Here is a 23,527-nt window from a genome sequence, read left to right as displayed (position 1 = left end):
ATTGGATAAAAAATATGATAGACACATACCTCTTTCCCATAGGAGGGTACGGGATAGTTAACAGTCAACAATTAAGGTGATAACAATAACAATGAAGGAATTTGTGGTCTCTGCCTGGCATATTAGGTTGTGCCCTGAGAGGTCTGGAAAAAGGGAAGTTACAAGTTACCCTGACATTTCACAAGAATACAAAAGGACAGTAGGCTCAGTAAAGATCAAAGTTTGATCTTTGTTGGAGAAGATACCGTCCTAGGATATGACTACCCACTATAAACTGCTTTTTAATGGGAAGGTGTTACTGTAATTTCAGACCATCCTTTGTGGTTACTTTAGGTTTATGAGTTTGCAAGGCCACCACACAGGCCTTCCCTAAGTTAGTCAGACTAGCCCCTTTCATCCACAAGGCAGAAGAAGAGCACAATGAAGACAGTATTTAAGGAAGGTAGGTCTGGCACACTGGGCATTGTGGGATGAGGCGCAGAGGGTCCAGCTTTTCCTTTCTCTGTTTCTTTCCTCCCTTACTCTTCTACTGTGAGGATAACACAATTTTCCCTCAATTCCCATTAGTACCGTTTTTCAACCCATTACCATACTTAACATTTACCTTGCTAAAGTCTTCACTTTTTAGGGTTGATATTTTTCTAGAGGACTGACAAACAAACAAAACAAACAAACAAAACCCTCTCCCCAAACCACCGTTAACTAGTATTTATTCACATCTAGATATAATAGATATCTAGAATTTATTTATTTTTCAAAATTAAGCTTTTGTATAATAATGAGTTAATCAGAGATGTTATTATTTATCCAACTCAAACATGCATACAGTAAGTTGGTGGGATAAGGGGATGGGTGAAATAGTGATGTTTTATATAAAGTTCATAGATGCCCTAACTGGTTTGGCTCAGTGGATAGAGCGTCGGCCTGCGGACTTAAGGGTCCCGGGTTCAGTTCTGGTCAAGGGCATGTACCTAGGTTGCAGGCACATCCCTAGTAGGGGGTGTGCAGGAGTGCCGGGAGCCGGTCCATCCTTGCTGTTTCAAGGGACCTGGCATATATGGCATACTGTTCTTAATATGTTTGCTCACCTTCTTGGCACTATGTGTTTTAACCAAGGTCACCTCTCTGAGAAAGGTTGTTTCCCCAGGTAGGGATTTTCCCCTGAAGTTAGGGAGGGAATAAAACCCCTTAACTAAATGCCAGGCGGGTAATTAATCACTTTAACTACGAACAATCATGCTTAAGCTACATAATCTTTACTCCCTGGAATGGAGATAAGAAATGCCCTAACCTTTGGAATAGAGATTGATAGGATTGGAATCAACTGGTATAAATACAGATGTAACAAGACAACAGGACACAGAACTTAGAAGACAGAACCAAGAGAACCGAACCTAGACACAGAACCTACACAGAACCTAGAGACAGAAGAACTTCGCTGGAGAGAACATGGCAAAAGATCCTGCACAGAAACTGGCTACAGAACCTGGATAGAACATGACAAGAGAACCTGACTAGAACCTGGTGACTGAACCTGGCTAGAGAACCTGGACAGAACCTGGCTGGAGAACCTGGAGAACCTGGCTGGAGAACCTAGTAAGAGAACATGGACACAGAACCTGGCTGGAGATCCTAACCAGAACTTCACTGGAGATCCTGAACAGAACTTGGCTGGAGATCCAAACCAGAACTTGGCTGGAGATCCTGGCTAGGCTGCTGATCAACTGAACGCTGTCTCCGTGTCTTTTCTTCTTCTCCGACTCCATCTACACCTTTGGGGACCCCTGGACCTGCTGGGGTTGGACCCCAGCACAGGAGGCAGCTGATCGATGTTTCCCTCTCATCGATGTTTCTAACTCTCTATCCCTCTCCCTTCCTCTCTGTAAAAAATCAATAAAATATATTAAAAAAAAATAAAGTTCATAGATTATATTTTTCACCATAGTTTCAGAAGATGGTGGGTCCCTTTGAGTATTCTGTGGTTATATTGGTATCACTTCTTTAATTTCCCAACTTTTAACATAGCGCAGTAACAGTTTTTAAGCAAAATAATATAGTAATTTTTAATTTTATTTTTTATAGAGCGCAAAAGCTATGCTGCTCCAATCAAAACTGAAAATGCTTTTCTGTGTCTGAGCAACTTTGAGAGGATTGACTTAAGTGGATGAGATGATTGCTTGGCTGATCTCTCTGAGAAGTATTGAAATGCTACTTTTGGCAGGTAAGTAGGATGTGTTTTGAAGGAATTAATAGATAGAACATGACAGATTACCTTCAGAACTAGTTTAAGGATACTTAAATATTATTGGGGGGAAGTGTTGAAGTATCTGCTCTGGGTTTAAATTTTCTCTGCTTAATAATAATTTTTTTTTCTGCTTAGTAGTTGAGGTTATATATTAAATAGTTATGAATATATACATCAATTTTTAATGACCAGTGTAGGCTGCTTTGATAGTCTAGAGCTTTTAATTATAACTTTCCTTTTATAATTGCTTTTTGGGTCAGATGATGTAATTCTTTTTTAGGTTTTATTGTTTTATCTTCCCAAAGGGAGTAACTTATCTTGTCTTAGTGATTAATGACTACTTGTATTAAAATCTCCTTTTTTCAAATTACGTCTCTGTCTCTGTGAAACTGATTATCCTGTGTCATTTTATGGCATTTGTTTTTGGTTTTCTTTAGGTAGAACTATCTTATGCACCTTGGAGGTGTAAGCATGGACTGGTCCTCCGGGGGTTGCGATGAATGACTGTTTAGATGTGAATGATTTCATCACCCTTGGTTGTACAGTGTACCATCTGTAAACCTGTACATGGAAGCCCTAGGCTAGCCAGCTTTAGGGAGACCTGGATTATCATTTAATGTTCTTGATATAGAAACTGAAGTGTTCTGTAGATAACACTTTTCCTGTTGACCTCACCAAGTAGCTGACTGCTTTTTGTGGCTTCCTTGAATTGGCTTTACTTGGCCAAAGAATGTTCAGGAGCATTTTCAAAGATGAGGGATTAATAAGGTTATGTTCAGCCAAAGGTTTCTGTGGGAGAACCCAATCTAGCCTAGCATGTGAAGTGTATAGTGTTTTTTAATCTTATTTTAAGGAAATTCAGCAGTGATCCATGCTTCAGTCCTTTTCTGTATAGGCAAGGCAAAAAATCTAGAGAATTTTTATTTGGAGAGTCATTCGGATCATGTATTCAAAACTAGGGGGAAAGCAGAGGGTGGATACTGAGTAGGTGGATTCAAATTAGGACAGCATCTTGAAGTTTCTCCTCTTCTCTGGGAAGTGGAAATACAAGAAATAAGTGGTGACTTTACAATTAAATACAACTGCCTTATTAAAGAGTGAGAAAGAGAGATAAGAGCTATTATGGGTTGAATTAGGTACTAAAGGTGACCTTGAGGCTCTTTCCAGAGGAAGCAGAAATTCAGGATTGTTCTGATGAATACTGGGTTTTTGGTTGCCTAAGATGAGAGAATCAGTCAGAACTTTCCTTCAAATGGGAGTTCTGAAGGTGTGGTCCCTAGACCAACAGCACCTGGTCAGCAATGTAAAATCTTGGGCCCTGTCCCGAACATACTGAATCAGAAACTCTAGGGTGGGGCCCAGCAATCTCTGCTTTGTCAAGCCCTTTTGGAGATTCTGACTAATGTTCAATTTTGCTTCATAACACCGGGGAAGCTGGTGGATTGAATCTGACCTTCAAAAGCAGTGTTTTTCTCACTTATTTATAGTGCCTTGCCTGAGTTTCCACATTGAACCTGAAGAAGGTAGCATTGCAGGGGGAACGTGGATCACAGTCATTTTTGATGGTAGGTTTGTGTCTTACCAAATACAAGTTTCTTAATTATTAATCTAAAGAATTCTAAAGAATATGAGTCTGTGGTGTTTTTCCTTGTCTAAGGACAGGTGTGAAAGGGCCTGAAGGGAGACGGTCCAACTGACCAGCTTCTGTGTTTCCAGATGCTCACATGCTAATGTCCCAGAAGCAGAGCTCCTTATAAGCTGTGTCCACTTTCTTTTATTTTTTTAATTTAATATTTTTATTGATTTCAGAGAGGAAGGGAGAGGGAGGGGGAGAAAGAGTTAGAAACATCAATGATGAGAGAGAATCATCAATCCGTTGCCTCCTGCACCCAACCTGAGCATGTGCTTTGCCCGGGAATGGAACCATGATCTCCTGGTTCATAGGTTGACGCTGAACCATGGAGCCATACCAGCCCATGTCCACTTTCTCATCCCACCTGTGGGGTGGATGGGACTCTAGGGATCCTCAGTGAGGTATGGAAGCACTTGACATACATAGTACTTGGCAATGTGTTCCCCCCAGAATCTTGTTTATCTTCCTTGTAGGTCATTCAGTACATGGGAGCTTCTAACCATGGCTTATGTATCCATCCCTTCCACAGTAGAGAGTAATTTTGAGGGTTGAAATATTCTTTCCTGGTTTAGGTAGATCAACTTGAAGAGATAAAACATTTAATATAAATTTACAAATGAACACTCATTTACATAGCAGTCATAAATGCCTTTGGGATGCGGAGCATTGATTTAATCCTTAGGCGAACTCAGTGTCTCACATTGCCCCCATGTGGCCATGTTTTTATATTCTCCTGTGTGGGTTATGACTCTGCTCAGCCTGAGATCCCTCTTTTCCTTATGCTTAGATTTGGAGTCCAGTCTCCTTTATCCCACCAATGGTTCTCAGCTGGAAATACACCTGGTGAATGTGGCTGTGCCTGCACTGCCCAGCATTCCCTGTGATGTCTCCCCTGTCTTCTTGGATTTGCCGGTGGTGATGTGCAAGACCAGGTATAACTCCCCGAAATAAGATCAGACAGGACAAGTGCTTTGCTTATCTCAGTAGTATTTTGGTGGCAAATGAGAGCCACTCCTGCTGTGGCTGCAATTATTTGCTATAGTCTTTTAAAATGTTCTCTGTGAATATGCTTCTTAAAAGGTCCTTATCAAGGCTTAAAGGAGGGTGAGAATATGGTGGAGAATTTTGAGATATTTATAAGAAGGAGCTAGATTGGGTTTCCAGCTATTTAATTTTTTTTTTTTTTTGCAAGAAGCTCTATATTTAATACTAGTAGGATTTCAATAAGTGGTTCCATTTTACTGTCTAAAGAATCCATCTTTTGAAATAGGCATAATTTTAATGACTGTGCATAAACCCAAAACCAGCTAGAAAGGAAAGTTGCTTTAATCCTCTCAGTGTGTTTGCTGAGTTTGTATAGCATTCCAGGTAATCTATTGTTCTACTCAAGTTTGTGTTGACCTATGAAGTTTATACTAGTTCATTCTTTCTCTTCTCATGTCTTAGAGATGCTTCATAAAAGTGGGTCATTGGTAGAGAGGAAAAAAAATGGTCATTTCCTTTCATCTTGTGTTCCTTCCTCCTCTTCCATCTCTCCTTATTGAAATCCTAATCAACCATACTCCAAATGCCACCTTTTCCCTGATCATCCAATTGAGTGTAATCTTTCCTTTCATTGAAAAGGGGACAATTAAGGGCTGAAATCCAGGCTGTGGTTGCAACAGCTTTGAGAAAGGAGCATCTTTTAGTAATTCATCCACAAGGTGTGTGTGTGTGTAAATCTTTTTGTGAAGGGGAATATTTTTATAATTTACACAAAAGCATAGCATGTGTTGCCCTAGTAGCCCCTTTCTTCAGCTCTATGTTTCTCTGATACTGATGTCAGTTGCCCACTTGTCTGATTCATCCGTATAGAATCAAGTCCTTTGAGGACAGGGGGTGTGTTTAACCCCACTTTGGAATCCTTATGGTGCTTAGCCCAATACCTTACAAGTTGAAGATGCTTAATAGATGTCTGTTGAACTGAAATCTTATAGCACTACTATTGGTTTTAACACTGGGCTTTATATTTCCCATAGGTTTTATGATATATTTGAGCATGTATATTCCTGCAAGAACTTGCTTTGAAATAAGTCAAAGCTCAGAAGATTCACTTGTTTAATCTTGTCAGTCCTAACATATAAATAATGTACCATTCATTTTATACCATCTTTTTAGAGAAAAAGAAGTACTAGTTTTTTTCAATGTACTCATTCATTGGAAGATGACTGTCAAGTTCAATTACCATTCAAGTGTAAAATACATATTGTATGATCAATGAAGTACTGTCACACTCATTATCATGAAAAGACTTATCTGCTCTCACAAAACAGGCATTATAACATCTAAATCAGCACTGCCTAATCAAAATGTAACATAAGACACAGATATAATTTAAGATTTTCTAGTGGCCACATAAAAAAGTCAAAAGAAACAAGTAAAATGAATTTTAATAACTCAACATATCCAAAATATTGTCATTTCATATGAGTCAATATATAAATTATTAATGAGATACTGTATATTCTTTTTTTTGCATATTCAATCTTCAAAATCCAGTGTGTAATTTACATAGAGCACATCTTAGTTGGGATTAGCCACATTTTAAGAGCTCAATAAACACTTGTGCCTAGTGGCCAACGCATTGGACAGTGCAAATTTAAATATTTAAGGTCATACTAAAAGATTTTTGATGAGAAGGTTTGCAAGGGAGGCACTTCATAAAGCTAGCTTCTTATTCATCATATTTCCCCTTATACAAGTCAACATAAATGGCAGCCTCAAAGAGGCAAAGAAATTACTGTGATACTCATGAAATTAGGAGAGAAGGTCTGGGATTCTCTCTCTCTCTCTTTTTAAAGATTTTTATTGATTTCAGAGAGGAAGGAGAGGGAGAGAGATAGAAACATCAATGATGGGAGAGAATCATTGATCAGCTGCCTCCTGCACGCCCTACACTAGAGATCAAGCCCACAACCCCGGGCATGTGCTCTGACCGGGAATCAAACCATGACCTCCTGGTTCATAGTTTGTTGCTCAACCACTGAGCCACGTCTGCCAGGCTGGGATTCTCCTGATGGAGATGTGAAGTGTGTATGGGATGCTTAGATGATTATGAAGTCAATAATTTTTTTGGCAAAAGGTATAATCAATGCCTTTTATCATAAAGAGCCTAGAATTCAAGCCCCACTTTGTCCTTAACCTGCTGTGTTCACACACATAATCTCTTCATCTAATTGGAACTGTCTTTTTTTAAAAAAAGTGGAAACTAGCAATGTCTCTTCCAACCTTTTTAGGACTTTTTTAAAATTTAAGTTACTTTCAATTAAAAAATCATAACCTCTTCTGCTGAAGGATTCAACCTTTAGAGTCTAGTGGGTGAGTGGATATAGGAGGTCAAAAATAGAATACAGGAATCCTTGGTTTATTGTAGAAGACCGAAGAAACCCAAGCGACACTTAGAGAAATGGAGTTACACAGTTTTATTCTGCTGGCGGTCTCAGAGGAGTTGGGAGTTGCCTCCAAAGTCTGAACAAACCAATATGGTGGAAGCCCTTCTTTTACCCCCTTTTGGTTTCTTTGTCCCCCAGATCTGGATGGGGACTTCTGGACCTTTTGTGGGCTTTGCAAAAAGCCCTGTGGGTTGGGATGGGGGTCTTGAGATCATATCTAAGGGCCTGGCCTGGTGCCAGCGCTGATAAACACCCCTCTGGGGGTTGTGTAGTGTTCATGGTTTATGGCCTCTGTAAAATGTGAGCATTTAGGTAACAGGTCTTACAAGACCAGTTTGTAGAGGAAAGGGGCAGTGACTTAATTATAGGTTATCAAGAATGTACATTAGATTGCTGGCACAGATTCAGATTGCTAGCCCGCCCAAATATCAGGGTTACATTGGAATTAGCCTTTTAGCTTTCTCAGGTTAGCTCTGCTGCACAGGGGCAGGGAGGAGATTTGAAGTGGTCAGATGGGGCTGCTAGTTTTGACAATTCAGAGTGTTTGATTCACAAGGATTTCCACTGTCTGTCCTCAGGTCTCTGCTGTCCCAAGTACATGAGGGCATGTACCACCTGGAAGTGCACTCTGGGGGACAGGTGGTAGGCAGCCCAACTGCAGGACTGCCAGACAGCTGTTCTTTCAAGGTGGGTTCTAAGGACGGAGAAGTGTTTGCCTGGTCTGAGGGTGTGCTTGTGCTATTGACAAGCAAGTTATAAATGAGGCAGGGAACCTGCTTTGCCAGGGTAAGAGGAAAGGTGGATGATAGTTACAAGGTTTCTGAGACTACACTAATGAAAGATAAGTATTGAGTGCTGTATATCTTTATGCACGATAATTTAATGATCACAGCAATTTTATGGGGTAGCTATTTATTATCCTGATTTTATAGATGGGCAACGTGAGGCTTAGGGGGATTAAATAATTTGCCCATGTCATAAAAAATTTGCCTAGCTTTAAATGGCAGAACTAGGATTTGAACCTGCATCTGACTCTGATCTGCGCCTAAACTGAAGCTCAGAGGAGCCACAAAGATCACCAGTGTGCATCAGCATTTCATTGTACAGCTCCCAGCACTTGGAGTCTCAACGTGGTGAAGGCACCCAGGAACCCAAATTCTACCTTCCTCTCTACCTCACGATTGATTTCTATACTCTTTCTAACCCTAGAGCAGCGGTTCTCAACCTGTGGGTCGTGACCCCTTTGGCGGTTGAATGACCCTTTCACAGGGGTCGCCTAAGACCATCCTGCATATCAGATATTTACATTATGATTCATAACAGTAACAACATTACAGTTATGAAGTAGCAAATAAATTAATTTTATGGTTGGGTCACAACATGAGGAACTGTATTTAAAGGGCCAGAAGGGCGAAACCGGTTTGGCTCAGTGGATAGAGCGTCGGCCTGCGGACTGAAAGGTCCAGGTTCGATTCCGGTCAAGGTCATGTACCTGGGTTGCGGGCATATCCCCAGTAGGAGATGTGCAGGAGGCAGCTGATCGATGTTACTCTCTCATCGATGTTTCTAACTTTCTATCTCTCTCCCTTCCTCTCTGTAAAAAATCAATGAAATATATTTAAAAAAATAATAAATAAATAAATAAATAAATAAATAAATAAATAAAGGGCCAGAAGGTTGAGAACCATTGCCCTAGAGTGAAAGTTTCTCCTTTAAGCTCAGAGCTGAAAGGAAACAGGGAGGGAGAGAGTGAGAGAGGGAGAGAGGAAGAATTTATGAGCTAATGCTTGACTTATTTTAGAGACTCAATATGCACACTGGGGCTTCATGTTCTGTTTGGTTCAGTGTACTGTCCATTTCAGATTAGTTTTACACCAAAATAGACCCTGAAATATAGGTCCCAGACTTCTCATAAAAGACAGAGCTTTGGCAGTGTTCCTTTTACATGTCCTCCTCATTGGGAGCCTCTGTTTATGAAAGTACAATTCAGTCATTCCTCAGTGCTCCTTTAGAGCAAGACTTCATCCTCTAAATTCTCCTCGAATGTGACCCACATTCGATATAGGCAATTCATTTTTCAATTTTGGAATTTGCTGTCAATTCACATTTACCAACTTGTTTCTCACTCCAAGAGAATCTTCCTTTCCAGAATTTTGCTTCTGCACATAGGCACAGAAAGGAAAAAAGCATTCCCTCTTATTAAGACCCGCATCACCACCTCTAGACTGTCTTAGTGACTCTAACAGAAAAGAGATGGCGGAGCAGGCTCCTCAGTCACCATACTGCTTGGGCTTTCACCCCAGCTAGTAGTTTTCCTACTTATTAAAGCTTGGAAAGAAGCAAAAGGGGAAAGAAGAGAAACAGTGCCTAAAATTGCACATTGAAGAAAATAAGTCCTTCACTGGTCCAACCAGCTTGGCGGGTTGATGAAAACTCACCGGGGGGTGCAGTTAATGAGAGCTAAATAAAACACGGGGGTCTTTTTGTTTTGGGATTGGGACTGGGGGAACCGTGAGTATTAAAAATTAATCCTACCTCGCCGGTCCACTCCAAAGAGCCTGCTGTAGGCACTGACAGGTTCAACAACTCACAGGTTTATCAAGCAGCTGGTGGCTGTGGCTTTGACATTCTAATCCCCTGCCTTTCCTTTCCCTCCCCTGTCCCCCACCTCGCTGATGATCTGATTTAGTCTCAAGGATCAGCATGTGGTCAGCTGGATTTGGAAGCTCATTAATTTTTCACGTTGTCATGTCTCTAGCTTGGTGGGTGACCAGGGGCTTGTTTCTCATAGAAATGTACCATTTTATGTTGTGTCAGCTCAGAGAGAATCACAGCTGAAGAGTTTTTGGAGGTTGAACTCTGAGCCTGCCCCACCGTGTTTGGGGAATTGAGAGGGGGTGATGAAGGAATTGCTCTACCCGTCCCCCTTCTCCCCCAGCTTCTGGTGGAAGGCTTATAGTCTAAGTGGTAGATTTTAATATCTCAAGTTGGAAATCAAGAGTTATGTTTCCTTAGTTGATTTGGACTTGGTTGTTCCATTTGCCTCAGTTTCTAACATCCGTGAGGAACAATGACCATTCGTCTATTTCATGAGGCTCCTATGATATAGTCCCAATGGAAGTGACGATGGTATGAAGGGAAAACCGGTGGGAGTTGAGGGCCTGAGTGCAGGAAGAGGTTGGGAGGCGGTGGTGGGGATTATGTGCTTGGCAGGTGTATGTGGAATTAACATTAATCTTTATCTTTGGTGAGATGGAGCCAGCTCCCAACCTGTGAGGTCACTGCATTCTTATTTTGACCCCTGACTCTACATATTTTCTGTGAACTATTTTCTAACTCTTTCCTTTAGAAAGGGAGAAAATTAGTCTTGATGGCAAACGGCACAGCTGTGTGGATCAATACCTAAAATTGCACTTGCCAAGCCTTCAGCAGCTTTGTGGAAGTGTCTGTTGATTCTTGATGTCTGATTAGGGCTGTTGATTAATGAGGGATTACTCTTTGGTAACATTCTCCTCGGGAAGGTGGACTCCTGGGGTGCTGGAAGCACTCCAGGCAAAACAATTTGCTGTCTTTGTTTTGCAAAGGGAAAGCAGGGAAGCACTGCAGACTGTGGGGAGCGATCCTGGTGGTTTAGGCAGATAGAGGAGTTTGGGAGAACTGGTCTCATTCTGGGAGAGTCTCATAGTCACACCTTGGCCTGGTCAGTCCATTCTTAATGCTTATCACTTCTTATCACTGGCCCTGACTGTGAAACACATTGATCTGGGACTAAGTCAGATGCCTGTAGGCAAGCTAGAACTCCTGGAATTGTCTCATTCGCTCTGCTTCCAGCGGTTCTCAATCTGTGGGTCGCGGCCGCTTTGGGGGGCAAACGACCCTTTTACAGGGGTCGCCTAAGACCATCGGAAAACACATATGTAATTACATATTATTTTTGTGATTAATCACTATGCTTTAATTATGTTCAATTTGTAACAATGAAATTGGGGGTCACCACAACATGAGGAACTGTATTAAAGGGTCACGGCATTAGGAAGGTTGAGAACCACTGGCTTAGACAGTATATCCATCATCTCAGATGGGGCCTATCCATTCACTCACAAAAATTTGAACATCTTCTACCTACCAGGCTGTGCACAGGAATACGACAGTGACTGAGCCAGGCATTGTACCTCATGTGTGAGGTTTATGGTAAGCAGATGAAGTGCTTTGGAGGCACTGCCAGGTACGGGGCTTTCACAAGCTCCCACCTCTCCATCCGTGCTTTTCCCTCCTTGAAGAGTAATGTTGCTTCCCATTCCTTGAATCAGTTGAGCCATTTTCCTCCCAACAGGCACCTTCCATATTCCCAAAAACTACCTTGCTTGTGTGCATCTCCAGCTTCCAATTTTTCGTAGTTTGCTAATTCCCTACCATAATGCTGGCTGGTAATAGTTTAAGTTGCAATTCTTTCCACTTAAATAAACAAATTATTGTGTAGGAAAAAAAACACACAACCTTTCAAGGCTCCAAAAGTTACAATAATGGAATGAAAAGGTTGGTATTTAAAAGTGTGGGCTGCCTACCTTTCCTTCTGGCAGAACGTGCTCCTGAGTCTGACAGGTAGTAACACTCTTGCCAAAGTTTGGGCAACATGGTACAAAGGTGCGCTCTTATATGACTTTTATTGAATTCCTTTACCTCATCCATGGAAGAGCTGTAATGATATCTGCCACTCCCGTTTTACAGAAATATTACAAAGATAAAAAGAGCTAGATTTAAGGTGGTTTGAGGAAATATACCACTTACTACCTTAGCTGGACGCTCTGTGAGGAATGACTTGTGCTTGTGGTGGTGAGATTCTAATGTATTGCTCACTTGTGATAACATTTTCTGAACAGTTTTCCAGGGCACAGACACCCATTGTTTACCAAGTGAGTCCACCAAGCGGAGTTCCAGGTAAGACATCTCCTATTAAAATAGGAATACTTGTGAATCCCTTTGCCAATACCTGTTGCAAATTCCTCTATTCAGGTGGGTGGTCTCCCTAAATGGGAAATTCCAGCTTCTTCTGTGATGCTGTTTTGAAAATAAGTGTTGGTCTCTGGTTTATTTTTAACCTGGTTTGTTTTCACCTCTGGGCACTTTTGCTCTATTAGTTCACTGATAACGAAAGGAATCCCAACACGAAAAGAGAGGCAGCAAAATCAAACCAGGTGCTGCCAGAGAATGGAGGAAATGGAAATCTTCATTGCTGTGACTTTGTAACTCACCACATAATAGCAAAGCTTTATTGAAACTTACTGTGAACCAGGTTCTGTTCAAGCTTTTGGCATATATTACATTATTATATCCTCACAAGAACCTGATGCTGTAGGAACTGTTGTTATTCCCATTTTTCAAATGAGGAAATAGATACCAAGAGGTTAAGTCACTTGCCTAAAGTCATCCTGCTAATAAGTGTACAGCTGAGATTGGAACCTAGATAGTCAGAAACCAGACTGGGCCCATATGCCCAACATTTTGTCCTGTGTTGAGCAATGTTGGATACCACATGAAGATCATTAACCCTGATCCCTTATCCTGGGGGTTTGTGCATGAGTTAGCTCACAGATATGCAAAGGCCAAGAGGCTAGGAGAGAAGGTGAGAAAGCTGGGGGATTAACATTAAAGAAGTGATTGCAACCAAGAGATTCAGGAACCGCTAAACCTGCTTTCAAACGAAATCGTAAACATAGCTAGGATTATATATAATTTGCTGTTTGATTCTTGGCAAAGCCTTACATGTATTTTAGGTTTTTTAAATTTGTTCAGGGTTTCCAGATGGGAATACAAGTTGCCAAATTTTTATGTGTGGTTGTGCCTAAATGCATAAACTAACTGGTTGTTTTGAATGGCTTGACTGCTCAAGAATGCCAAAATGAGCATCTGAGTTACTAAAAAGTGTTTGTACATCTGTGTGTGTATATATAGGCACAGTTTCAGCTTTACCTTATTAATGCAGTTTATTCACAGATTTGTTTATTTCCATTTGTCTGAATAATCAGCACATGATAATGTTTTATTAAAAAGAGATGTGGTCTATGAAAATCACATGCAGACATTTGGATTCCTGCTGCTCTGGGTTTAGAAAGGCCTGTTTAGATGGCAGAAGAAGTCTTGTTAGGGTGAGGCATGAGGAAGGAGCCAGCCCTTAGAAGTGTGAAATGGGATGTCAGCTGGTACCCAGATCTGTCAAGCCCATTTCTCCCACTGAGTTTGACTTCCACACACTGTCTCCTCCACCTTCTGGGGGAACAATTGGTGACTGACCTGCTTGGAGTGGTCCCTCTGGGCAGGATCCACCCGGCTGCATCTTTGAAATCACTTTCCACACGATTACTCTCATTTCATTTGGGAAGGCTGCCCAGAGTAGCAGCCAGGGAGATGGGGGAGGCGGTGGGGACAGGAGAGTCGATGTTTTATGAGCAGTTGAATTTCTGTATGTGGTTAACAGTCGTTCACTGTGACGCAGAATCCTCCAGCCTCACAGTCTGGCTTAGCCATTTGTCAGATTCGGTTGGTCTTTCTTTCTCTGTTTAGAAATAAAACAGAAACTCACAAGAATTCTTAACTTCTACAGCCTGTTAGTAGTTTTTAAAATTATGCTCATCAAAGCTAGAAATCATGTCCACCAAAGTCAGGACATCGGTAATTGAGCCCTACTAAAATGAAGGAGAATTATTTTGCCAGTTGTTGGCAGTAGCAGAGACCTTCAGACAATAGGCTTTTGCCAGCTCTCTGACCTTTGCCTAAGTCATTAGGTTTCCTCTCTTTCTACCCATTCACCTGTGAAGTGGCGGTAATACTTCCTGGAAGGTTCTCATTGTTTCAATACAGTCATCTACTGTGAAGGTGACAATTACGTGGTAATGTTCTTTCAAGGCCACGGAAGTCCTCTGAATTCAGTGACCTCAACATAGGTGCCCTTCTCTTTTCTATTTTAGAAGTTTTACCTCCCGACCCAACACGTCGCTCATGTGTAAACATGGTAGGTGATGATGAAAGATGACAGCATCGGTGGTTAAATTCTGTAATTCTTTGAAAGGCACATTCTTCCAGGTTGGGGGTTGCGTGGTGATCTTTATTTAACATCATAACCTCGCTGTGATGTATTTGCTTAAAAGTTGCCTCCTGCAGGTCCACAGAACTGAGTTTAGCTGTTTTTCAACTATGGAAGTGACCAGCTCATGTAGGGCCCCTGAGCTCTTTCTGAGAAGGGGCTACTTTAGATTTCTTCCCCTACTCCTAGAAGCAGAGGGGCTAGGGGTTGTACTGAAGTGTGCCTTGCTGAAAGGAGACCGCTGATGCCTGTATCTTCATTCATCTTATGAACTCAACAGTGGGGAGTATTAAGAAAAAACTTAATACCCAATGGAAAACCCTGCAAGTCACATAGAGGGAACCTGGCAGACGTCACCCATGTTTCAGCAGGCAAGGCACACACCAGCTGTTTGTGGATCCCCAAATTACCCTACTTGAACATGAGCACATTAATGAAATGAACAAGACATGTGACTGTCCATAATTCTGCTGCCATCTCATGCCCTTTCTTTTAGTTCCTGTCAATTTGGGTCAAACATGATATTTATCTTTTGTACTCTGAGATATGAAAAAAAAGTTTAGTATCCCTGAGTACCCATCCAGGTGATAGGAGCCTCCTCATATCACAGGAGTTCATATTAGCAAGTGTCCAGAGGAAAGTCTCATGAAGCATGGAGCAGCCCGAGGCATGCTGTTCTTCAATCCCACATTGGGAAGATGGCCTACACACAGGCAAGCAAGTAGAAAGGAGCCATGTACAGAAACCGGCTGCTCCTCTTGAAAGCTTCATGCTTCATGAGACTGTGAGGAAGGCCCACTATTCCTTCTATGCAAGATACATAGACCATTAAACTATAATTGCAATCCGTGGTTATTTTAGCCTTTCTAATCAGTAATATCAATCAAAGGATCATGATCCTTTCCTGTTGTACAGTTTATAAAGAAGTAAATATTCTGAATCATGACCAACTTGGCCATATTGAAATGTATAAAAAATACAGTTTATGTTATTCTTTTAGAGTTTGAGCTAAGTATATCCAATTTTTAAAAATCTTCTCTACTAAACAGGACAACTAATACATGTGCATGGCTGGATTATCACTGGACGATTGGAAACCTTTGATTTTAATGCTGAGTACATTGATAGGTAAGCATGTGTTTCTTTTGACGTACGACTAGTTACAAATATGCTGTATTGCTTCCTGGGGCCGACTTCCCTGATAGCAATAAATTGTAAGCAGTTGGCACAGAATTGCTATTTTCCCTCTTTGCAGTTTATGGTCCCTGGTGAGCTGGGCTTCAGCAAACTTTGCTAATGTAATTGCGACTGGTCGATTAAGTTTGTCCATTTATTTACTGACAACTAGTCACTCTGGGCTCAGTGTGAATTATACTGTAATTGCATCTGTGGATTTTCTTTTTCCATTCTTCCCCTTCCCCGTTTTGTTCCTCAGGATGAACTAAATTCTTTATAAAATGATGTGTGAACCCAAAAGACCATTAACTTCCTTGCTTGGTTGCTCTCCATTTGTGCATTTAGAAATTCTATTAGTGTGATCAGAGGAAATACGGAAGAAGGTACTGCAAGCCATTGAGTCTTTAATGTTTTCTGGGAGTGATTAGGATGTCAACATGACTTTTTCTATTGGAAGTTTTAAAAAAAATGGAATGTGATACTACTAAGTAATACATACCAGAAAGAGGGGAGAATAAGAGGGGAGCGTTGAAGGTGGTTATTTAACCTATGAAGCAATTACAGTGAGAGTTTACAAAGTAGAAGGCACATAATCTTACTATGTGCTCGGCTGAGTCGATTCTGTATACTGTGTCTAGTTTTTCCTTCACCCCCTGGACAGGGTGGGCCATCCTCCTCTGTTCCGCTTCCTCTGTTTGATTCTTCCCTGGTTGAAGAGAACGGGACTCGAGTACTCTCAAGATTTACATTTCTGGCATTCAGTAATGGTCAACTTGTCTTGAAAGGAAATTAATTTTCCTGTGGAAGATAGAAGCCCAAAGCACACCATTGGCAATATGCCTTATTCACTACTTGGTGGTTCCATTTTAGCCTTGGTCTGGGAAGCAGTCTTTGAAAGCGGGAGCAAAGGCATAAACTCCTCTATAGCTTTATGTAGACCCACTGTAGCCAAAGTGGAGATGATGAAGATTTTTCGGGGGAGAAGAAATGCTCCCTCTGCAATGTGAGAGGACGAACCATGAGACAGTGGTGTGCACCCCTACCTTCAGGCTGAGAACTTGGTTCAACATGTCCTCAGGGGACAGACTTCACCCACCTGCAGGAATACTCCATAAGTCCACAGGAGAATGTTCACAACAATGTTTTGTCTGAGTTTTGCCTGGAATGCTTGCTGGAAGCATTGCATACTATTGTCTCTTGTCTGCCCCCAACCCCCCTTTTTTCCAGCCCATTGATCTTGGAAGCTCAAGGAGACTACTGGGTCACTCCTTGCTCTCTTGTAAATAGGCAGACTGGAAGCCGGTGAGTGTTTTTCTTGCCAGTATATATGCTTTTAGGTTCTTCCACCTGGGTAGAACACACACACACACACACACACACACACAACTATTTTTAAATACAAATGCCCATAATTGTGGAATGCTTTGTCTTTAGACTCTTTAGTAATTAATTCAAAACGCAAATTGAAGTGATTCTGAAACCTTTCTTGAAAACAATAGCTACTCTTCCTAGTGCTTACTGTAGGCCATGCCCTGCTCCAATGCTTTACGTTTAAGCCACTCAGAACCTCGTGAGTAAATATAGTTATTAGTCTCACTTGATAGCTAAGGAAACTGAGGCACAGAGAGGTTAAGTAACTTGCCCAATGTCTCACAAAGAGAAAGTGGCAAAGGTAGGATTTGAACTCTGGCTGGCTAACCAGCCTCTAGAGTTCGTGCTCTTAACCACTATACTGTAATGACCAGCTAAAGAAAGCAACTACTATATATATTTATTTATTTCAATGACTATTTTTAAAATGTGTGTCTACATACTTACAGTCCAGATAACCAACATCTTTGCTGGATTTTCACTTTACTCTAGACCAGCGGTTCTCAACCTGTGGGTCGCGACCCCTTTGGCAGTCGAACGACCCTTTCACAGGGGTTGCCTAAGACCATCCTGCATATCAGATATTTACATTATGATTCATAACCGTAGCAACATTACAGTTATGAAGTAGCAACGAAAATAATTTTATGGTTGGGTCACAACATGAGGAACTGTATTTAAAGGGCCAGAAGGTTGAGAACCACTGCTCTAGACTAAATGGATTAACCTCCCTTTGAGGTCATCACAAAAATTATACTCTATGGCGTAGCTTTTTGGAATAGCATTTAGTAGAGCCAAATTCTATAATGTGGTTTCTTCCTGGTGTCTTAAATTTGTCTGCCCAGGATTGTCCTTTTTTGAGTTCACTCCTGCTAATAGATTTTTTAAACTAAGAATTTTGCTATCCTTGTCATAAAAGAGATTTTGGAAAGACAGGACTGAATGGAGGGAGTAAGTAAAACGTCTCTCACACTGTGTTTTTGACTGGTGGCACATGAGATGACAAACCTAGTTAGTGGTGCTCTAAGCATCTGTCCCAATGACTTCGTTATGCTTTTAATATCTACCAACTTTCTCTGGCTAATTTGCTATTATTATTATTATTATTATTATTATTGCTTTACTTTTATGACTAAAGAGTTAGAACTTCTGAACTGAGTTGTCTGGGAATTGTCACCTCAGGTGTTTGGTTCTTTCCCTAGCTACCCCCTTCAGGAAGACCATGGTCTTGGCACTCTGCAGTGCCGTGTGGAAGGCAACTATATTGGTATGTTTGCGAAGTATTGGCTTTAAAGTCTTATTCATTTCTTTCTCTATATGGGGAAAAAAACTACTTCAAGCATTGGTTCTCATGAGGATGATAATAGTAACTACCATTGTTGAGAACTCCCTACAAACCCTATATAGATTCCCGGTCGGTGTGGCTCAGTGGTTGATCATCGACCTATGAACCAGGAGGTCATGATTCGATTCCTGGTCAGGACACATGCCCGGGTTGCCGACTCGATCCCTAGTAGGGGCCAGTCAGTTATGATTCTCTCTCATTGTTGCTGTTTCTGTCACTATCTTCCTCTCCCTTCCTCTCTGAAAACAATAAAAACAAAACAAAAACCATATGTAAAGAAGTTTTAATATAAACTAATATCATCCTCACAATAAACCTGTGAGATTGGTGGAACTATTTTCACTTTAAAGGTGATAAAGTGAAGGTAGTAATCAGTGGAGTAGGATTTCTCAGTTGGTCTGACTTTAAGCCTGAACTCTTACCTGCCACCCGCTAATACATTTCTCCTTTTATTGGTGGATGTTGCTGATGGAGCAGAGATGCGATGTGTATATTTTGGGCACCATTGAGGAAATTACTGGTTTGGGTCATGGCTTGATGATATCTGGAGTCCTTGGGGTAATGACAGCAATGGCCTGGCCCAGGTGATTCATGCAGATTCCTGTATTAATGTCTGTTTTTGTTTGTTTGTTACAGGTTCCCAGAATGTTAGTTTCTCAGTATTTAACAAAGGCAAGTAAGTAACTGGGAGGAACCAAATTTATCATCATTTGTATTATCTTTCTCTTGTCTTGCTTCCTTTCTTTAACCTTGTATAAAAATTTTCAAACATACATGAACAGAATAGAATGATAAAACCATGTGTACCCACTTGATCTCTTTTATTTGGGTAGATAAAATTGATTCCTTTGCACTCATCTTGAAATAATGTAAATATTTTAATGTGATGATGGTCAGAATTTTGGGAATTACCTCATGAGTAATCTTATAGCACTGCAAATTTAAGATAGTACACAAAATTTTAAATACATTGTGCCATTCAGGAATTTCATGATGGGAAGGGTACAAATTTCATAGAGGTATGGAGAGATAAATTAAAATTTTAAATTTCTTTCTGCATGACTTACCTCATGTTCTGTCACTATATAATTTGGCAGGTATTTTCCTTAAAAACACATTGTCTAAATAATGTTGATTTCATTGTGATGATGGTGACATGTTACTCTCAGCTACACAGTCCAAAGTATGGGTATTCTCTGTCTCTCTCTGTCTCTCTCTCTCTAAGTTAGGAAGGAATAAAATTAATATTCATTGAGTATCTCCTATAGGCCAGCTCCATATCAAGCCCTTTCACATTCATCATTTCATTTCATGCTCTCAATACTCTGTGAAATTGGTATTATTCTTCTCATACAGTCACTTTCTAGATCAGAATACTTTGCCCCGTTGGTATAATTCTCTAGTCATCAAAAGGAGCTGATATTTAAACTGTTCTAAAGATTATTGGAGGTTAGTTCACAATCTTCCTTTTAGGCGGCCAATCAAAAAAAAATATGCCATTTCAGATGCTCTATTCATCTAAAACACAATTTTGTCTTTTTTAAAGGTCAATGGTCCATAAGAATGCATGGCTCATCAGTGCTAAACAGGACCTTTTCCTGTATCAGACATACTCAGGTACTAGTCCCTTCACGCTATACTCCTCACTCCTTCCCTCACACCTCACTGAATCGTGGGCCCTCCTTCCAAAGTTCTTAGTGCTAGAAAGTGCAGGTCTAATTCTAAATCTTATGCGTGTAATTAATATACTATGGGAAGTATACTCTCCTTGCCACCCACCCCAAGCTTATATGTGAGTCGGCCCATCAATATTGAACCTTGATTATCAGATAGGCTGGCAGGTATCTCTGATCACATACCTATTTCATATTTCCAGCACCAATATCTTCTTGGGATGTGGACTCTCAGGCCAGAACTTCCTCATAGCAGAGCAGGCTGTTATGCAAAAAGCCCAAGGCTGACCTCCTCTGTCGCTGGCATTAAATTACTAGTTGAGTTTGGTTAAGTCATTTAGCCTTTCTGAACCCCAAACAAACATCTATAAAGTGGGCAGGATGGTGTTTGTCCTTCTAACTCCATAAATTGTTGATGAAGCAGATGAGTTTGGGATTCTCTCATCTCCACATCAATTCAATCACCAATTTCTACCAATTTTATCTGCCATATATTTCTTAAATATGACGTATTCACTCTGTCTCTACAACCATTGCCTTAATTCAGGATTCCATCATTTCTTGCCTGGCATGCTGCAGTAGTTCCTAAGGGGCCCTGACCTGCCATTTGTCCCTGCTGATCCATGCTCTGCATAGCCACCACCGTTCACACATCTGATGCCTCTCCCCTGCTTACCATCCACCTCCAAAGGCTTCTCATACTCTGACCTCTTCCTTGTCTGTTTCTCCATCTCTCTCTCTCTCTCTCTCTCTCTCTCTCTCTCTCTCTCTCTCGATCTCTCTCTCTCTCTTTCCAGCAACTCTTAAATGCACTGTGCACCCCTTCACTTGGCCAGTTCTAATTCGTCCTTTAACATTCACTTTCTACTCTACCATACCCTCTCCCCTCACGTAACTCTCTCCTGGGCACTTTCCTATTCTCCCTCTAATTTCACTAGCCCAAGATATAATAATTATACTTTTGTGTACCTGCCCTTCCTTATTCTTTTGATCTCCTTGAGGATGGGGACTATTTTGTATTCATCTTTATATTCCTTGTGCTGCATCATATGTGCTCTGTGAATGTTGAAAAGAATTATAAAATAGTAGATGAAAAGAAGGAGGTTATTAGTGTTGAATTTTGATACTTGAGTGTGGAGATCCATCTTTGCCCCCATATATCTCCTCTGCTTTGTCTCATGGACCAAAGTGTTATCTAGGAGATGCCCTGATAAAATTCATATTTGGAAGTGGTACTTTCAATTTATCATAGATCATGGCTCCTCTTTCCCCTTGAGGGAATAAACTTTAGAACTGTCCAAGTTTGATCATAGAAGAGCAAAGGATCAGGGAACGTGAAACTCCTAGGGATATGTGACATGTTCCTGTAGGGTTTTGAAGCAATCAGGAGACAGCATGAAAATGGGTGTGAGGTGGTAAGTGCGGGGAGTAAGGGGGTAGGGAGGTGAGGGGATGGGTTCGGGACATGCAGTAAGGGGAGGAGTGCAAGGATACTGAAGACAGTGTGATCCGTTCCTTTGCTTAGAGCAAATTCAGACTCATGGTTAAACTGAGGCCTTGCATGGTGCATCCAAAGGTGATTCCTCCACAAAGTATAACCTCCTGTTTTGTGGCTTGAGGCTGGGAGAGAGATTTCCTAAGAAAGCATCATGGTATGTAGGCATTTTAGCTCAGAGCCTGAGTGACTGCATTTCCCTTTCCTTTCAAATATTGCTCCTGTATAATATATGTTATCATACATATTATTATGTGTGAGTCCTTTTTTATTTTCTGCATTTTAAAATGACTATTACTAGAAAAGATTTCAACTGTTTCTTAGTCTTAGAAAGTTACGGTAGGGCATAAATTATTGATAGTTTCTGTTATATTATTATCTGGGTCACATCCTGGTCTGTATTTGGAAGCTTACCTTTTTTTTTTTTCTCTTGCAGAAATACTGTCTGTGTTTCCAGAAACTGGGAGCCTTGGGGGAAAAACAGACATCACAATTACAGGAGACTTCTTTGACATCCCTGCCCAGGTCACCATTGCAGGTACCTAAGTTGAAATGGCTGAAAATAGTTCACAGTTTTAAATGCTGTCGGAGATTATGTGTCTGTCTCTTAGGGCATGGAGAGGGTATGGGGGAAGCAATCTTTGTCTCTTCTGACTCATCGTGCCACCCCGCTCTCATATTATACCTGTGTTTGGTTGAGATCATGATCCTGCAGCTCTGCTACACGTAACAGGAATAGGATGTCCTCAGACACACTCACAATTCATGGGCAATTCCCTCGGGTGTCCCCATCTTGGGAGTGAAGGGAGAGAAAAACGTATAGCTGCCTCTTCACAAAGGTCTGCACCTACTAATAGGCAACCCTTCCCCTTCTCCCTACTTAGCCCTCTCTGCGTGGACAGGCTGGAGTGGGCAGGAAATTGCTCTGCAGATCGTTCTGGAATGCCCTATGGCAAACCCGTGTGTGGAACCTATCTAGAACCTTTAGTTATGCCAGGTGGATGTTCCTCTAGGTGGTGACACCAAGATGCAGGAAAATGCCCTTACACTCTCACGTCACACATACCTCCCCAAGCTCAGCTGAGGGGTCAGTACACCCTCAGTGGATGGCACTGCGTTGCTTTCTTTCGGATTTTTATAAGCTGCCCTGTTCTCTACTGCCCTGTACTCTCCCTTTCCTGGCCTCCTTCAGTGGGGGTGACAAGTTTTGCTATACTATTTACATTCAGCCCTGTGCCTTAGAATAGGAGCCTGGCTACTTCAGTGTGGTCCTGTGGGCTTGCCATCAAATTCTATGTATCTATCTCTCTAACCTATAAGTATATCTAATTTTAAAAATTCTCCTCAGGCATTCCATGTGATGTTAGACACGTGTCTCCCACGAGGATTGCGTGCACCACTAGGGCCCTGGAAGAAGGTGCAAGGCTCACTGCTCCGCAGGCAGGTAAGGAGGCCACCAGGGCTGGTCAGTGACCTTCGGTTACATTTTAGCCAGGATGGGCTTGGAAGTAGGAATGAAAGTGTTGGCGTTCTGTCTCAGCTTTTGACTGGTTAGCTCAGTGAGCTCTGGGTCCATGATACCACTGTCAGGGCTTTCCTCTCAGAGTGGCTCTTAGCTTTATTCAGATTCTCATCAACATTGCACTCCTGGCCTCAGCCAGATGGACTGCCAATGGGGTTCAGTGGAGACCACGATCCCAGAAGCATAACTGCAATCAAGTCATTGTTATCCGGGAGCATTAGAGCTTGCTCAGGCCAGAGAGTGGGGCACCGTGGGTGCACTTAAATGGTGTTTCTTCTCTGAGGCACCTGCCTGTGACTGAAAAGTAGGGCTGTGCTGTGCCATTGCCACCAAGTTATGGTTGAAGTGGGCAGAAATGAAGAAGGCGAAGTCCCACCTGTCCTTCTCTGTTTAAAGCTTCCGCCTCATGGCTACAAATGGAAAGCACACAACTGGGGCACTTTTCTGGGAAGCATTAGGACTGGAGGCTCAACTGTAGCTAGGGATGGAGGCAGCTGGCGTCTTACGCAGCCCGGAATGGCAAGCTGCCGCCTGTATTCCTCACCTGCCCCGAAT

General features: G+C 41.5%; 1 protein-coding gene across 1 annotated transcript in view; it reads left to right on the top strand.

The window, feature by feature from the left end:
- Positions 1-2,169: 2,169 nt before the first annotated feature.
- PKHD1 (PKHD1 ciliary IPT domain containing fibrocystin/polyductin) overlaps positions 2,170-23,527 on the top strand; it is a gene marked incomplete at its 5' end in the record, with an annotated part of 392,126 nt that continues 370,768 nt past the window's right edge. The window contains 12 exons of the mRNA XM_081094978.1: positions 2,170-2,221; positions 3,733-3,810; positions 4,666-4,810; positions 7,888-7,996; positions 12,190-12,247; positions 15,440-15,518; positions 16,794-16,868; positions 18,140-18,204; positions 18,919-18,958; positions 19,829-19,899; positions 21,887-21,988; positions 22,799-22,894. Of these exons, the coding sequence (XP_080951104.1) occupies positions 2,170-2,221; positions 3,733-3,810; positions 4,666-4,810; positions 7,888-7,996; positions 12,190-12,247; positions 15,440-15,518; positions 16,794-16,868; positions 18,140-18,204; positions 18,919-18,958; positions 19,829-19,899; positions 21,887-21,988; positions 22,799-22,894 (970 nt within the window). The remainder of the gene's footprint in view (positions 2,222-3,732; positions 3,811-4,665; positions 4,811-7,887; positions 7,997-12,189; positions 12,248-15,439; positions 15,519-16,793; positions 16,869-18,139; positions 18,205-18,918; positions 18,959-19,828; positions 19,900-21,886; positions 21,989-22,798; positions 22,895-23,527) is intronic.

Source organism: Myotis nattereri (assembly GCF_964212035.1).
Source record: "Myotis nattereri genome assembly, chromosome: 6".
Classification (NCBI taxonomy): domain Eukaryota; kingdom Metazoa; phylum Chordata; class Mammalia; order Chiroptera; family Vespertilionidae; genus Myotis; species Myotis nattereri.
This window is presented reverse-complemented; position numbering and strand designations above follow the sequence as displayed.